This window comes from Bubalus bubalis, chromosome 3 (assembly GCF_019923935.1).
Source record: "Bubalus bubalis isolate 160015118507 breed Murrah chromosome 3, NDDB_SH_1, whole genome shotgun sequence".
NCBI classification, from domain to species: Eukaryota; Metazoa; Chordata; class Mammalia; order Artiodactyla; family Bovidae; genus Bubalus; species Bubalus bubalis.
Genome location: NC_059159.1, coordinates 172713953 through 172731338, shown reverse-complemented (window position 1 = coordinate 172731338; position 17386 = coordinate 172713953). Strand labels below are relative to the sequence as shown.

The 17386-nt window shown below is 49.3% G+C and overlaps 1 protein-coding gene across 1 annotated transcript; it reads left to right on the top strand.

Annotated features, from left to right (window-relative positions):
* The first annotated feature begins 9071 nt into the window (after nucleotides 1–9071).
* RPS7 (ribosomal protein S7) lies at nucleotides 9072–14763 on the top strand. Its single transcript, XM_006054156.4, has 7 exons — nucleotides 9072–9227; nucleotides 9390–9473; nucleotides 9568–9639; nucleotides 9781–9924; nucleotides 11446–11510; nucleotides 14013–14163; nucleotides 14657–14763. The coding sequence occupies exons 2-7, from the start codon at nucleotides 9399–9401 to the stop codon at nucleotides 14732–14734; spliced, it is 585 nt and encodes a 194-aa protein (XP_006054218.1). The 5' UTR covers nucleotides 9072–9227; nucleotides 9390–9398; the 3' UTR covers nucleotides 14735–14763.
* The last annotated feature ends 2623 nt before the right edge of the window (nucleotides 14764–17386 follow it).

The following is a 17386-nucleotide window of genomic DNA, read 5'->3' as shown; positions in this document are numbered from 1 at the left end:
GTGAGCCAGTGCCTGGAGGGCCAGGGAACGCAGTAGTGCATGAGTAAGGTTCGAAGGATAAAAGAAGCGTTCCCTGGTGGCTCAGACGGTAAAGCGTCTGCCTGAAATGCGGGAAACCAGGTTCGATTCCTGGGTTGGGAAGATCCCCTGGAGAAGGAAATGGCAATCCACTCCAGCACTCTTGCCTGGAAAATCCCATAGACGGAGGAGCCTGATAGGCTACAGTCCATGGGGTTGCAAAGAGTCGGACACGACTGAGCGACTTCACTCTTCTTTCACTCAGGTGAGTTAGGCAGAGAAGGAAGTCTGATACTCCAGGAAGAAGGAACCACAAACATGTGATCAGTGTGTTCTTGCCTGTGAACTCAATAATTATCCATTTGAAAATTTTCAACTTTACTAATTTAAATTGGCTCTTGTCCATTGCTCATTCCTATTGTCATTGCACTTCAAGGTAGCTTCTTTCAAAAAAGTTGCCCTTAAAAAGCGAGTAATGACTGATGGCCACATCTCTTCTGTGGATATATGATGAGAGTTAAGGACGGCCCAGTGACCGCTCTCAGAACGACCACAGCCCCTCTTCTTGAGATCATTCATTCTCCATTTTCCCAGGGCCTCTGGAGCTCCTGCAGCCTCCTGGTAGGCACAGACCAGAGCCTTGGAAATGTTACTTTTGACCTACTTTCTTTAGACGCATCACTCGCTCACCTCCCAGTGGCACAGGTTAAGTTGTGGACACAGATGGCACCTGGAAGAGCTGACTTCTGATTGAGAAGCTGACGCGGAAATAAGTCAGGGTAGTGAGTCAAACTCCAGTACTCTTGCCTGGAAAATCCCATGGGCGGAGGAGCCTGGTGGGCTGCAGTCCATGGGATCGCTAAGAGTCAGACATGACTGAGCGACTTCCCTTTCACTTTTCACTTTCATGCATTGGAGAAGGAAATGGCAACCCACTCCAGTGTTCTTGCCTGGAGAATCCCAGGGACGCGGGAGCCTGGTGGGCTTCTGTCTATGGGGGTCGCACAGAGTCGGACATGACTGAAGCGACTTAGCAGCAGCAGCAGCAGTGAGTCAAAAGCAAATATCTTCAAAGCTTGGAAAGAACTGGGATTGTCAGACAGATATGAAATGATAATAGTTGTGCAGGATATAGACACAGCTGTAGGCTGCAGTGTTGCCTGGAGGAAGAAAGAGGCTGGGCCCCTGAAAAGGTGCTGTCTGACTGTAGCCCACCTCCCACTAGCTTGATCCTTGCGTCTGACCTACTTAATTAAGACTTGCTTTTGCATGTAAGTTAGCTGGCTGTGGTCCTTTATCACAGAGTACTCATCATCCCTGCAAAGTTGTTGTTTGAATTATCTGACTATGTTCAGAAAAGCATCTGAGTGGCTCTCTGCAATTTTAAAACTCTTTCTTCTGGCATTTTTGTTGATGGATAACTAAATATTTTTTATTTTAATCTCTGGCTCCAAGTGTGTGACTTTACTTACTCTGGGCAAAAACTGGCTCATTCTCAATAAGGTACATTGCCCCGGGGTAGGGGGTGGGGCTGAGTGGCAGAAGTGATGAAGTGTTCCTGTGACTCAGTCCCCCAGTTCTGCTGCTCTCCTGCCCCTGAGCTGTGAAGTTCACAATGTTGACTGAAAATTCCAGCCCCACAATTGCCAGCTCTATAAATTCGGGGAGTTGCTTAAAGTCTCTGTTCTATGCTTTGAAAAATGGAGATGCTGCTGCTGTGTCCAGGGGCTGTGAATATCCACTGACTCTGTGTGGATAGTGTGGTCGATACACAGCATGTCTGCAAAGGCACCAATTCTTTTCATCTCATGCATGTTTCATGAAGATGCCTGGGAAGAATGGTGTTGCGTTTGAGGAGATATATTGAAGATGAGCAAATAATTAGTTGGTGATAAAAGTCAAATGTATTAGTATTTCTATAATTTAGAGATGAATATCTCAGCAATCACCTGCCTACTGATAGTTCACCAGTATTTCTACAGGCCACCTATGGTAATACAGGAAAAGTGACCTTGAGACTCTCCAGCAGAAGCCAGTGACCTCGCTTCAATTAAATGCGTAAGATTTTCACATTCATTACAGGCTTGCACATTTATTTCATTCACATGCTCCTTCCACTGGCTGATAGATAATACAATAAAAATCCTGCCAGCTATAAGTGGAGGGGAGAGAAAACCTTCTGTTAAATTCAGCCCATTAATTCTTGATCAGACAGGCAGGTCCATAAATTCATTTTACACTCAAGGACTCATCAGTAACTCTCCTGTCACTTTATTATGAACATCAGGAGTTGTGATCTGGAGGGAAGAGAATTGTTTTAACGTCTAAGCTCTCTCACCCCCTTGACCTCTAGGCTTTCTGCCTCACAGAGCTGAGATAAGGCATTCCCAGCACAGGATCCTTTTTCACGGGGACTTTTATACAATAAACAAATTAACTTTTTAAAGGAGAACTGATCTTGCTTGTTTAACTGTGCCCTCTGCCCTGGCAGTATTCTGTCCTGGGCCAGAACTACCCAGTGTAAAAAATTAATGAGCAGAAACCTTAACTAGATCTGGGAGACCAGAACGGGAGCTCTCCTGCCCTGCGACAATGGCAGAGCCCAAGAGGAAGAGGGCTTCTCTTTGCGGCAGAGACTTGGCCAGCGCACAGCCGCAGACTGTCTTCCACAGCCCCCACCTCCCTCTTCTCCACAGAAGTGCTCTCTTTCCCTCGCTGTGCTGGAACTCCACATGGCTCACCACGGTGGCAGATCCTGAACTGTACTTCCCTGCTGACCCTGAATAAGCCCATCTTTACTGGAGAAATACCTGGCAGTCTATGTGTTTAAGGCCATCACTTTTCTTGTCCCTACAGGGGCCAGAGAAGGCTCCAGAGCACTTCTGCTGTTGTAGCCATGCATTCCGGGAAACATTCAGAAGGACGATGCAGATAGTGGAGTGCAGTTTATTACCCCGGCGGGCCCAAGGCATAGTCTCCTCTTAGCCAAGGACCCTGACCAGTTTTTGTGAAAACCTTATATACCCTAAGTGTACGTGCCCAAACCTACCTCCCCTAATTCCCTGAAACTAATCTGAATAAAGGAAAAGAAAGATACAATCAAAATTAACCCGTGATTCATATGCCTTAAGCCTAGGCAGTTAACAGTGGACATACGCCTGTGATCATACTCCAATAAGCATAATAAAATTTATGATTCTATTCAGTTACACAGATAATTAGGTATTCTTTTAGGCTACAGAGAGTCTGGGTACGAGCCCTGGGGCTCTTCCTTCTGGGGGCCTGGTTTTCCAGTTGGTATGTCCTTACCGTAGATACTGGGCATATAGCTCTAAGTCCACAGTCCGGCCCAGGATGGAGTCCTGCTTTCAAGACAGAGCCTGTTCTGTCTGTTTCCTCCTTCACTGGGTGAGCAAGGAGGGGTGGCACCCATGTTGCTCCTTTGGGCTCACTGCTTTTCCTGCTGACCCTGCAGTTTGAAGGTACATCTTTCTTGTGGATGCCAGCTCACGCCCTCTTTGTGTGTGAGGTCCTCCAGGCTTTATTTGGGATCTATGTAAAGGCTTCTTCTTTCCAGTTCAGGCCTTGCTCTGTATGTGAGTTTGCCTTTGGCACTTCAGTCTCATCTTGAGATTAGACTGTTTCAACCAAAGCTGGCTGAAAATGCCACTGGCCTGGTTCCTGGGAAGGGGTGTTTCAAATAATGGGGGCTTCCTAGATGGCTCAGCAGGTAAAGAATCTGCCTGCAATGCAGGAGACGCAGGAGCCATGGGTTTGATCCCTGAGTTGGGAAGATCTCCCAGAGGAGGAAATGGCAACCCACTCCAGTATACTTGACTGGGAAATCCCATGGACAGAGGAGCCTGGCGGGCTACAGTCCAAAGGGTCCCAAAGACTTAGCACAGCACACAGCACAGCTTCAGATAAAGTAGCACTGAGTTTTTCAGCCTTTGGCCTTTTCCATCTGGGGAGAGACATTATTGTATTGCCAACTGGGAAAGATTGAAAGCAAAAGGAGAAGAGGGTGATAGAGGATGAGATGGTCGGATGACATCAGCAACTCAACAGACATGAGTTTGAGCAGACTCTGGGAGATCGTGAAGGACAGGGGAGCCTGGTGTGCTGCAGTTCACGGGTTTGCAAAGAGTTGGAGGGCAAGACTTAGCAACTGAACAACAGCAACTGTGTACGGGAAGATGCAAGAGTCTGGGCTCGCTGAGCCCGTTCCTTTCATAGGCACCTCAGCATTTTCACATCCTGATTTCCTCAGGGCTCACTCTAAGGAGAAGCTGCAGTCTGATAGCTTCTCCTGGCTGATACTCTTCGGTTCCTTCCTGAGTTCCCTCAGGGCTGGCCAACTCACCTTCAGAGTCGGCTGCAATTGCCGATGACTGTGACATTCTTTCGGAGAAGGCGATGGCACCCCACTCCAGTACTCTCGCCTGGAAAATCCCGTGGATGGAGGAGCCTGGTAGGCTGCAGTCCATGGGGTCGCTAAGATTCGGATATGACTGAGCGACTTCACTTTCACTTTTCACTTTCATGCATTGGAGAAGGAAATGGCAACCCACTCCAGTGTTCTTGCCTGGAGAATCCCAGGGACGGGGGAGCCTGGTGGGCTGCCATCTATGGGGTCGCACAGAGTCGGACACGACTGAAGTGATTTAGCAGTAGCAGCAGCAGCAGCAGTGAGATTCTTTGTTTACTGATGTGGCAGGCAATATTCCATTTCTCAATATCTCCATTTCCTTAGTATTCCAGTCAATGAAACAGGCCAGTACCTTATCTCTTTCACTTGAAAGAAAAACAATTCTGGGAGAGTAACCCCTCAGGATTTTACTGAGAGTCCTCATTCTGCACAAATCCCGAAGGCTGACCCAGATGTTACAAACTTCCCGAGGTCCTACTCTGTTGCAACATGTAGATTTGCTTCTTTACTCTGGTTTTTGAGCCTCCCCTCAGGAAGACAGCATCCACTCACTAAAGCTTTCAGCCATAAAAGGACCTAGGACTGCCAAAGAAAAATGGCAGTTTTTCCAAGCCCAGGTTCAACACTTAAGGCATCTGCTGTCAGAACAGATGAAAAACCTGTCCTCTCCAGCACTGAGTGACCTTCCTCTGACCTCTGGAGGGTAGATTTTCCTAAAGAAGGGGTGCTTTGTTGTACCCCCCCACAACAGACACTGCTCTCCCGATCACTGCCCAGATGTCCTTTAACCCTGTGATGTACAAGCTGTTTCCATGTAGTACTTTCCTCCTGCAGGAACTCGAAATAATGTACTGACTTGAAGGTTCTTGTGGAATCTTCTTAAAAATACATCTTTTATTGTTCTGAACATTAAAAGGATAATAAGGGAATATTATGAACAATTCTACTGGCATAAATTCAACAATTTAAATGAAATGTACCAGTTCCTATAGAAGCACAAACTGCCAAATTTCATCCAATATGAAAAATAATCTAAATATCCTTGTAACTATTAAAGAAATGGAATTCATCATAGTGAAAACCCCTGGAAAAAGAAATCTCCTGGCCCTGATAATTTCACATCTGAATTCAACCAACTGTTTGAAGACTTAACACTGATTCTACACAATTGTTTTCAGAAAATACAAGATGAGGGAGCACGTCCCAACTTATTTTATGCTGATATTAACCTAATCCAAAACCTGACCAAAACAATACAAAAAGAGGAAACTACAGACCAATGTCTCTTGTGAATAGACATTAAAAATCCTCAACAAAATATTAATAAGTGGATGATGAGAAAGTAAGATGAGAGTAAGATGATGAGCCCAGTGAGAAAGAATTATACCCCATTACCAAGCAGGGTTTATTCCAGATATTCAAGGAAGGTGCAATATTTGAAAACCCATTAAGGTAGTCTACAATATTAACAGGCTAGGAAGAAAAACTCACATGATTATACTAACTGATGCATAAAATGCATTTGACATAATCCCATTTATGATAAAAACCCAGAAAACGGGGATAGGAGAGAACTTCCTCAATAAATCTACAGAATATCTACAAACACCTAATGCTAACATCATAGTCACTGATGTGATGAAAGAATGCTTTCCCCGAGGATGGGGAACAAGCAAGACAAGAATGTCCTCTCCCACCAGGCCTTCCAACAAAGTCCTGGAGACCAGAAAGAACTTTACTGGATGAACTTCTGGAGTGCTGCTTTTGTGGAGTGGGAGACACAGAAGCCAGGTTGAAAAAGTGGGAAAATGAACGGAAATGGTTCATCAAGGAGGTTTGGAATGGTGACCCAGGTAAGATCACAGGTCAGCTCCATTTTCTCTCTTCAACAAGTTCGAAGCTGATTCCAGTGAGATAATCAGTTGGCCCCTCTCCCCCTAACATTAGAGAAGTATCAGGTCAGTTCAGTCACTCAGTCATCTCCGACTCTTTGCAATCCCATGAGCTGCAGCACACTAGGCCTCCCTGTCCATCACCAACTTCTGGAGTCCACCCAAACCCATGTCCATTGAGTCGGTGATGCCATCCAACCATCTCATCCTCTGTCATCCCCTTTTCCTCCTGCCTTCAATCTTTCCCAGCATCAGGATCTTTTCCAATGAGTCAGGTCTTTGCATCAGGTGGCCAAAGTATTGGAGTTTCAGCTTCAACATCAGTCCTTCCAATGAACACCTAGGACTGATCTCCTTTAGAATGGACTGGTTGGATCTCCTTGCAGTCCAAGGGACTCTCAAGAGGCTTCTCCAACACCACAGTTCAAAAGCATCAATTCTTCAGCGCTCAGATTTCTTTATAGTCCAGCTCTCACATCCATACATGACCACTGTAAAAACCATAGCCTTGACTAGCCGGACCTTTGTTGGCAAAGTAATGTCTCTGCTTTTTAATGTGCTGTCTAGGTTGGTCATAACTTTCCTACCAAAGAGTAAGCGTCTTTTAATTTCATGGCTGCAATCACATAGAGAAGTATATACAGCTTTAAATATCTGAGATGAACACAATCTTAGTAAAGGTTGTTGGAAATCTTAGGCATCACCTGGCGTAGCTTTCTAAGCATTTTCCACAGCACCTGGCACATGTGGGTAATTGCTCTGGTAAATCTGACAGGTAAGGAAACTGAAGTTCAAGTAGACTATCTCCCCACAGCCAGATACTGTTTGCTAGGTTGGAAATGCCGTTCTCCCTAGTGACTCTTTGCCACCCCATGGACCGCAGAACGCCAGGCTTCCCTGTCCATCACAAACTCCCAAAGCTTGCTCAAACTCATGTCCATCGAGTTGGTAATGCCATCCAACCATCTCATCCTCTGTCTTCCCCTTCTCCTCACCACAGATTAATTTCATCTCTTCCACAGAATTCCCTGGTTTCTTAAAGCATGAGTCCTTCTGGCCCCCTTTACTCATTTTACTCGTATGTACTGTTATAACTTGTCATTTTATATTCAGTCATACAAATTATGTTTTCTTCACTAAACTTCCCTGGTGGGCTTCCCTGGTGGCTCAGCAGGTAAAGAATCCACCTGCAATGTGGGAGACCTGGGTTCAATCCCTGGGTTGAGAAGATCGCCTGGAGAAGGGAGAGGCTACCCACTCCAGTACTCTGGTCTGGAGAGTTCCATGGACTGTGTAGTCTATGGGGTTGCAAAGAGTAGGACATGACTGAGCGACTCTCACTTTCACTCTCGAAACTGCCATCTCCCAAGGGCAAGGATCCAGTGGTTTTTCCTTATAGCTAGCACAGAACACACACCTAGACAATTATTTGTGAATTGTATTTTTTGCTCCTCTCTAGGGCAGGAAGTCCTTGACACGTGTTTCAAGTGACAGGATAGTAAGCATTTTTCCAATAAAAAATTTTGCTGTGTCAAATTATTGACCCACTTTAAGGCCATTTGCCACCCCCGAATCTTTCACCACAGCTGCGCTAAATTCAGCTGTCCAGCTTGAGCCCCAGCTTTGCCCAAGCGTCCCTTGTTTTTCTCCTGGAATTGCACCCTGTTTGGCCCCAGGTCTTTGCAGATGGTGACTGCAGCCATGAAATTAAATGACGCTTGCTCCTTGGAAGGAAAGTTATGACCAACCTACACAGCATATTAAAAAGCAGAGACATTACTTTGCCAAGGTCTGTCTAGTCAAAGCTATGGTTTTTCCAGTAGTCATGTATGGATGTAAGAGTTGGACTATAAAGAAAGCTGAGCACCAAAGAATTGACGCTTTTGAACTGTGGTGTTGGAGAAGACTCTTGAGAGTCTCTTGGACTGCAAGGAGATCCAACCAGTACACCCTAAAGGAAATCAATCCTGAATAATCACTGGAAGGACTGATGCTGAAGCTGAAGCTTCAATACTTTGGCCACCTGATGCAAAGAACTAACTCACTGGGAAAGACCCTGATGCTGGGAAAGATTGAAGGCAGGAGGAGAAGGGGACGACAGAGGATGAGATGGCTGGATGGCATCACGGACTCAATGGACATGAGTTTGAGTAAACTCTGGGAGTTGGTGATGGACAGGGAAGCCTGGCATGCTGTGGTCCATGGGGTCGCAAAGAGTCGGACACGACTTGAGCGACTGAACTGAACTGAACTTTCCCTCTTGGGATGGTTCTTCAGCTCCAGGCCGCCTCCACCACAGGTGTCCCTAGACGTCTCAGATTCGTCGGCTGCACCAAACAGTCGATACGAGAGCCCAGTGTGGCCTGGAAACCACATTTATTCGTAAAGCAGTTCGTTCCCAAAGCGCTTTCACAAGCATCTCATTTGGTCCTCCACAGCCCAAACGGAACCCAAGTCTCCGGTTCCTTTCCATTGCTTCAGCTGGGACGTTAAGCTTCCTCGTGTTAAGTGAGGCTTTTGGTCCTATCTTCAGGGGTAGCCCAAGCTGTTTTCCTGAAGGCGGACCTGGGACCCCCGACAGCCTGTCGCCGGGCCAGCCCACCGCCCGCCTGGAACCTCGGCTGCCCACACGGGAATTCCCGCCAGCAGCCGAGACAAGGATAACAGCAGAGCCAAAAATCCTTCCCAGCTTTCCGGCCCTCAGGAGCCGCTTCAGGGGACTCTCTAGGCTGCCTCCGCGTCTCAGTGGTTCTTCCGGTTTCTCTACTCGCGCTATTCCCGCCTCTTCCCCTCCGCCGCCGGGATTTAACGAACTCTCGCGAGATCTAGGTCTCTTCCTAGGCCTGCTCGGGTCGGCAGCCGCCAGAATCTTTGGCCGCCTCTGCAAGGTATGTGGTCCGCGGGCGCTATGCCGGTCCTCCGGCTTCGGGAGGCACACATCTGGGGCCCCCGGGTGGGGATGCGGCCGATTGGCCGGCCCGGGGGCCCCGATGGCTTGTGCGGGGGGAAGATGGGGCCGGCCGCTCGCCCTGAGCGCGCTGTGCTTCCAGGTCCCGGCCATGTTCAGCTCCAGTGCCAAGATTGTCAAGCCCAACGGCGAGAAGCCGGACGAGTTCGAGTCGGGGATCTCCCAGGTGAGAGGGCGGGCGAGCCGGGGTCCCGGAGAGGGTCGGGGTGAATGAAGGCTGCGCGCGCTGAGCGTGGGCTGCGCCCTCTGCCGCCCCACAGGCCCTGCTGGAGCTGGAGATGAACTCGGACCTCAAGGCGCAGCTGCGGGAGCTGAACATCACGGCCGCCAAGGCAAGGGGGTCCCCCCCGGGGTGGGCTTCGGGTTCCCCCAGGACGGGGCGGGGCTTGGGCACGTGCGCGGGCCGCCGGTAGTGCCGGGGTCCCCCTCCCCGCCTGACTGCATCTGTGCCTCTCTTCCCGCTTTGACTCTAGGAGATCGAAGTTGGCGGTGGCCGGAAAGCTATTATTATCTTCGTCCCCGTCCCGCAGCTGAAGTCTTTCCAGAAAATCCAGGTGCGCCTGGTGCGCGAGCTGGAGAAGAAGTTCAGCGGGAAGCACGTCGTCTTCATCGCCCAGGTGCGCCCGCGGGGCACGTCGTGTTGGGCGCTGGGGTGAGGGCTTGTGTTGGTAGAGTCGCTGGTCGCCGCTTGCGCCAGGTTAAAGAGGTAGAGGGTACTGCTGATGGGTGGCCACCTGATGCAAAGACCTGACTCATTGGAAAAGACCCTGATGCTGGGAAAGATTGAAAGCAGGAGGAGAAGGGGAGGACAGAGGAGGAGATGGCTGGGTGGCATCACCGACTCGAAAGACATGAGTTTGAGTAAGCTCCGGGAGATGGTGATGGAGAGGGAAGCCTGGCGTGCTGCAGTCCATGGGGTCGCAAAGAATCGCACACGACTGAGCGACAGAACTGCACTGAACTGCTGATGTTCGTGGTAAAGCGGCCCCAGTGTCTGCCGTGGCTGCAGTGCCGTGAGGGTGCTGGGTTGTGCAGAAGTGATGAAGGCAAGATGTGAACTGGGCGCATGCTCCGCCTGGTGGGGTTTCTCAGCGGACTCACACCACCCTGGGGAATTACATGTAGATGCGGAGAAGGCAATGGCACCCCACTCCAGTACTCTTGCCTGGAAAATCCCATGGATGGAGGAGCCTGGTAGGCTATAGTCCATGGGGTCGCTAAGAGTCGGACACGACTGAGCGACTTCCCTTTCACTTTTCACTTTCATGCATTGGAGAAAGAAATGGCAACCCACTCCAGTGTTCTTGCCTGGAGAATCCCAGGGATGGGGGAGCCTGGTGGGCTGCCGTCTATGGGGTCACACAGAGTCCAACACGACTGAAGCGACTTAGCAGCAGCAGCAGCTGGGAGGAAAAGGCACGCAAAAGAATGGTTGGTAGGGTAAGGAGAAAATGGTTAAGAGGCTGTGTTTTGGTTTTTTTAAGTTAGATTGGGCCTTTTTGCAAACAGAAATCTCTAGGACTTAAGTGCTTGGCTGATGAGTAAGTCAAGGAGTAGTATTCTGACTTAGTACCTGTAAGTGGGTAGTGGGTTGGATGAAATGTAAACAGGCGTGTAATATTTGGGGGATCAGTCACATTTTTCCAGTTACATTTTACTATAAGCTGGAGAAGGCAATGGCACCCCACTGCAGTGTTCTTGCCTAGAAAATTCCATGGATGGGGGAGCCTGGTAGGCTGCAGTCCATGGCGTCTCTAAGAGTATAACTGAGCGACTTCCCTTTCACTTTTCACTTTCATGCGTTGGAGAAGGAATTGGCAACCCACTCCAGTGTTCTTGCCTGGAGAATCCCAGAGACAGGGGAGCCTGGTGGGCTGCCGTCTGGGGGGTCGCACAGAGTCAGACATGACTGACGGGACTTAGCAGCAGCAGCAGTAGTGGGTTCTGAAAGGATAAATGAAGTCAGGAAGTACTTCAGAGATTCTTACTCACTTGTTGGGTCTAGGTTGTTTGACTTTCTGGAGCTTTGAATTCAGCCATTAAGTTCTTTGGTTTGTAAAGTAGTTTTGATAGTGCTTAGTTTTCTGACAACTTAAGTCTTTTTAAAAGTTTGTTGAATGATAATTTTTACCTTACAGAGGAGAATTCTGCCTAAGCCAACTCGAAAAAGCCGTACGAAAAATAAGCAGAAACGTCCCAGGAGGTAGGTTTCTTCAGCATCAAAAATGTGTGTACCACTCTTAATAACCATTGTTGATTGGCATGGGTTATTTATAGTAAGAGTTATGTAAGTTTTTTAAAATTAAGTGTGAGTGATGTAGGAAAGCCATTCACATGGGAGTTTTTATTAAGTAACTGGGTTTCTGTAACTGTGTGAAATGTTTTAAGGTTGATTCTGGAGGTAAGAGTTACATATACTCACGTAGGTGGTACAGTAGGTTGCTGCGCTCACAAAAGGTGAGACTTGGACCCGGTTCTTTGGGTAGAGGGAAGAGCGGTGAGGAGGAGTCCAGTGGGCGCGGTGGGGTAAAGCACACCCGACGTGGGGGCAGCACAGTGTGTTCACATTGTTTACTTTTGCTGTCGATTTGAGGTTGAAAACCTAGACTTGTCTGTTGCTCATGGCAGAGGTTGAAGGTGTTGCTGGTGATGCATGTTTTATGAACCTGATTGACTTGCAGGTTATCTGCTGTAAACTAGATACTGGAGGGTGGCTCCTTGGTCTGAGCTTTCTGGTGTTGTGTTGAAGTCGCTGATTCCACACACTTGGTTTCTTGGGTCCCTGCAGGCCTGCCTTGGGCAGTTTGAGAAAGGACTTGAGCATCAGTGCTGGTGGGATAAAGGCTATCACTCGTCCTCCAGTGTTCGTGGTGCTGGCGTCTGAGCCGGGCGTGCCTGGAAGCAGGGCGTGAGGGTCTCTAGCGTTGTGGACGGGTGTTGACGGCGCCACGTTGTGGAGGATGGAGAGGCTGGAGAGGCCCGTGCCGGGCATTACGGAACTTGCGCTGTTGGTGCTTTGGTCTTGTTTTCAGGGCAGTTGGGGTAGCATTAGAATGTAGAGCTTTTGGGGGAGGGGGGCTATTCTGGATAGCTTGCAGGAGATCAAATACAGGGGATAATCAAGAAGGTTTCGTTTGTTAATGCTGATACTCAGGTGGTTTTGTAGCCTGGGTCCTGACAGCCTGAGTTAGTACTTGACTATAAGAGCAGCCCCTTTGCTCTACACACAGTGAAGGTGCCGACTCCCAGGTCTGTAGCCTTGGCTCTCCCTCGGCACAAGCCTGTCTCCACTTCTCAGCTGATGACGCCAGCCTGTCCCATGGCCTGGCGCAGACCCGGGAGTCTTCCCCGCCCTGCGCTGAGCGATCCCACCCGTTTCCCGTCTGCCTTCCTGCCTGCGGCTTCTCCTCCTCCTCTGTGCTCATCTTCCTCCTGCACGAGTCGCGCGCAGGGTCTCGGCCACTTTCCTCTGAAGCAGGCTGGCTCTGCGGCTTCTCCTCCTTCTCTGTGCTCATCTTCCTCCTGCACGAGTCACGCGCAGGGTCTCGGCCACTTTCCTCTGAGGCAGGCTGGCCCTGCGGCTCGTGATTGTCAAGTTGTGCTGCCCCTGCTTTCCCTCAGAGAGTTTAGATCAGGCTAGAGTTTGAGTTTGAGACCAGCTAGATTCCGTTCTATTCTTGTGTTTTGAAGGAAGTAAATAACAGGGTCCATGGTGCTTTCCTAACCCGGAAGGGTGTGCTTGGCCAGTGGTTAGCAGCCATTCGTCAACTGGGCTGGCTGACTGATTTGTGTGCTGAGGTGCTGAAGCTGCTCTTGGCCTTTGAGCAATGAAACTTTGCGGTCATTTAGGAGCCCCTTCTGTGTGTGCAGAGCTGCCGGACAAAGAGAAACGAGTAGGACATGGTGTCTGAGCCACTGAGGGGTGAATAAGACTTGGACACGTTCCGTAATAAAAGGGAGCCCTGCAGACGTTGGGAGTGAGAACAGTCTCTTCTCTCATTCCTGGTATCCTGTGGTACAAAACTGATTGGCTAGAAGTTTGGGGTTAATTGAACCTTGTCTGGCAGCCAGATGGGTTGTGAACTTGGAGTCATATCCAGAAGAGGAGCAAGGCTCCCTTGGCAGTCTGTGATGGGATGGGCTGAAATTGGTACCCTCATGGGAGGGGCCCCATCCTAGAGCTGGGGTAGAACAGTGTCCTTTGGGTGGGGTGTCGCCTCATTCCATCGCAGGAACAGGGAGGGGCTTTGGTGCATCTTAGAGGCCAGGGACCCCTCAAAGTGTCTTCGGTAGGTAAAGCCTGTGGTAACATCTAATCATTTGACAACACTGGAAAAGATCGTTTTGGAAGAGGTAAGAGGTTACTACAGAAGATCATGTGAATGACAACCTAACGGTGTGTCCTGTAATAAAAGTCATCACTAATCTCCTTTTCTGGAGATGATCATTCCTGACAGCTGGTGTGTGTGGTTCACAACAGGCTGGCTTTGGAAGTGAGATGGGAGCGTGTGTGTCTCCCTCTCCTCGTGTGGTAGCGGCTCTGCTGTGATACATGGGACAAAAGGACGTAACTTGAAAGCTCGTGCTGCTGTGGCTTCAGGAACCTGGAGCGTTCCACTCAGGGTTGACTTGCGGAGGTGCCCTGGGGGTTCCCAGGAGGGCAGACCTTGCTGGGTTTCTCACTTTTGTCGCTGTGTTCTTCAAGCCGCACTCTGACCGCTGTGCACGACGCCATCCTGGAGGACTTGGTTTTCCCAAGTGAGATCGTGGGCAAGAGGATCCGCGTGAAGCTGGACGGCAGCCGACTCATAAAGGTCCATCTGGACAAAGCTCAGCAGAACAATGTGGAGCACAAGGTAGGGGCTGGCCTCCCGGGGAGGGGCCAGACGCAGGCCCGCCCCTGGGGGAGGGGCCAGACAAGGCCCGGGCGGGGGTGAGCCCAGCCCACCCCAGTGGTTCTGAACCTGCCTGTGGGAGCCGACTGCCTTGGGGGCTGTAGATCAGGTTAAATTGGGAGATGTTTTAAACACTGGAATTGTTTTAAATTGTTAGGAGAAATGGACGTGAAGTAATTCCATGGTGTGTGTGAGGCTGAACTTAAGGCTGGGTGGTGGTCGAGATAGACTCTGGGGAGAACTATCATTTGGCTTCTAGACTCTGAGGGAGAACTGCCGTTTGGCTTCATTCCGGGTTAAACCGTCACCCCAGGGTCTCCGAGTGACCCAGAGGAGCCAGCAGGTGGCGCAGGGGGTGGAGCCCTTTCCCCACACCAGACTCGAGCTTGCCCCGTTTGGGACTACAGAGGGCACGTCCCCTGTGTGTAGTGACAATTTATCTCTTCTCTTGTAGGTTGAAACGTTTTCTGGTGTCTATAAGAAGCTCACGGGCAAGGATGTTAATTTTGAATTCCCAGAGTTTCAGTTGTAAACAAACGACTAAATAAAATATTATTCTGAGTGCCGTGTTTTGGGCGTGGTTTTCAGACTTGCAGAGCTGCGGCTGCAGAGCCGTCTGGATTTCCGGGTCGCTTCCTGCTTGGGCTGGGGGGTCTTGGACCAACGGCCCCTGTCGTCAGGGCCCTGCATTGGTTTCCCGGCACAGTGGCTCACTTACACACGCGTTCATATTTTCCAGATTCCTGCCTCTTGTAGGTGATTATAAGCACGAGTGTAGTTCACGTGCACTCAGGAGGCCCTCGGGGGTGGTCGTCTGTGTTACATGGTGGAGCCCACTTCTGAGCTGCAGGGTTTGTCTTGGGGACGGTGACTGGCCGAGGACCCCGCTGCCCCAGCCTCCTGCCTGCCTGACAGCCTCCATGGCCTTCACAGTCCTCCTTGATTCTGGGCAGCCTCCTGTACTAAGATCCCTCGTGACCTCGGGATCTCGGGTGTGACGTGCCCTGACACCTCTCCACCATGGGGCCCTGGGTGCTCCACGCTTGCACCCTTGTCTGTGCTGGCTGGGCTCCTGTGCTGCAAGCCAGCAGGCCGTGTGGCCTGGTGTCCTTCTGCCATCAGGAGCTCTGGAGAAGTGAAGCCTTGAGGGGAGGGCGGGTGAGGTTAACGTCCTTGTGGACAAAGTGTCCCGAGATACGGCTGCACAGAGGTGACCTCTGGGGAAGATTCCCAGCTGGAGACACATGGGCTTGCTGGGGCTCTCGTGTCCAGATGTCTCAGTTATATCTGAGAAATGTAAATAATAACTGGGACGTGGGCCAGGTTCTTGTCCGACCCCTTGGAAGTGGCCGGCTCTGGCGGTCAGTGTTGGAGCCGGGGGCAGTGGGATGGAGACCGGGGGCCCCGGAGGAGAAGCACCAGTCATGCTGGTGGCTTCTTGGTGCTCGTCTGCAGGGCAGGTGTAAATGCGATTGTGACCTGAAAACGGCTCTAGTTTACAGTCTGCTTCAAGTAGGCAAGTTAATATCACAGAAATGCACACCAAAACCACAAGCTATCACCTCGCACCTGTCAGAATGCTGGTCATAGAGGTAACAGAATGGAGGTAACAATCTCGAAAACTCAAGAAAACACTGGTGGAGTGTGTGTGAGTGCGGCCACTACAGAGAAGTACGCAGGTTCCTCCAAAAAAGGAGTTGCTGTGTGATCGCACATTTCCATTGCTGAGGATTTATGCAAAAGTAATGAAAACATCAAAGGGATGTCTGTCCTCCCAGGCTTATTGCAGCATTATTCACAATAGTCAAGGTACTGAAACCTACCTGCCTGTCAACGGGACAAATGGATAAAAGCTACAGATAGAGATGTACAATCAAATACCCTCCTCGTGAGGGGGAGGGGTGTCCATTGGACAGCGTGCTTTTCCCTGGAGGTCATAAGCTAAGTGAGATAATCCAACAGAAAGACACTATGATTGTAACTTTCATGCGGGTCTAAGGAAGCCAAACTAGAAAGGGGCAGTGGTTGCCAGGGTGGTGCCGGCAGGTGGGGACTGGGAGAGAGGTTTCAGGGACACGTGTGCGGCTAGTAAGTCCTGGAGGGCTGATGGCACGGTGCGGTGAACACAGCAATATTGTATTAAAACCGTCAAGATTCCTGAGCTAGATCTTAATTATTCCCACCACAAAAAAAAGAAATGACGGACTTCCCTGGTGGTCCAGTGGCTAAAGACTCCACTCTCCCAATGCAGGCGGCCTGGGTTTGATCCCTGGTCAGGGAAGTAGGATCCTGAGTGCCGCAGCTAAGACCTGTCAGCCAAAAAAATTTTAAATCAACATTTAAAAAAGCAATGACAACTCTGATGTAATGAAGTGCTAACTGATGCCACCCCTGTAGGCAACCATATTACCGTGTTCAGATGTATCAGATCAATGTGCTGTACACCTTGGTCTTGAATGTTGGGTGTCAGTATGTTTCAATTAAAAATAGTTTTTATTTTAAAAATGCATGCTCTTTGTCAAGATGAGGAAATTCCCCATCTGTTCCCATTTTTCTGAGAGTTTCTATCATCGAAGTGTGTGGATTTTGTCAGATGCTTTCTGCTTCAACTGATGTGACATGTAGCTTTTCTGTGTTAGTTTATTAGTATGGTGGGTCACTTTAGTCGATTTTTCACTTTAGCCGATTTTTGAATATTGACCCAGCCTTGCATCCCCAAAATACCACAGTCATAGCGTATAAATCTTTTCACATATTGCTCAATTCTGTTTGCTAATACTTGGTTAAAAATTGATTTCATCTACATTTTTTTTTTTTTTTTTTTTGCATCCGTATCTTTTGCGAGTTATTGGTCTGTACTTTTCTTTTTGGTAGTGTCTTTGGTTTTGGTATCAGGATAACACTAACTTCATAAATTGGTAAGTGTTTCTCCTCCACTTCTGTTTCCTGGAAGAATTGTATGGAATTAGTTTTTCTTTAAACATTTGGCAGAATTCTCCTATGAAACCATCTGGCCTAGAGATTTCCTTTTGGGGAGATTTAAAATCACAAGTGCAATCCCCTTAATTGCTCCAGGACTGTTGAATTCTCTCTTCCGTGGTGAGTCCACTGTGGTAGCTTGTGTTTTCCAGGACGTGGTCTGTTTCCATCTGAGTCGTCGGGTTGACTTATACTGTCAGGCAAT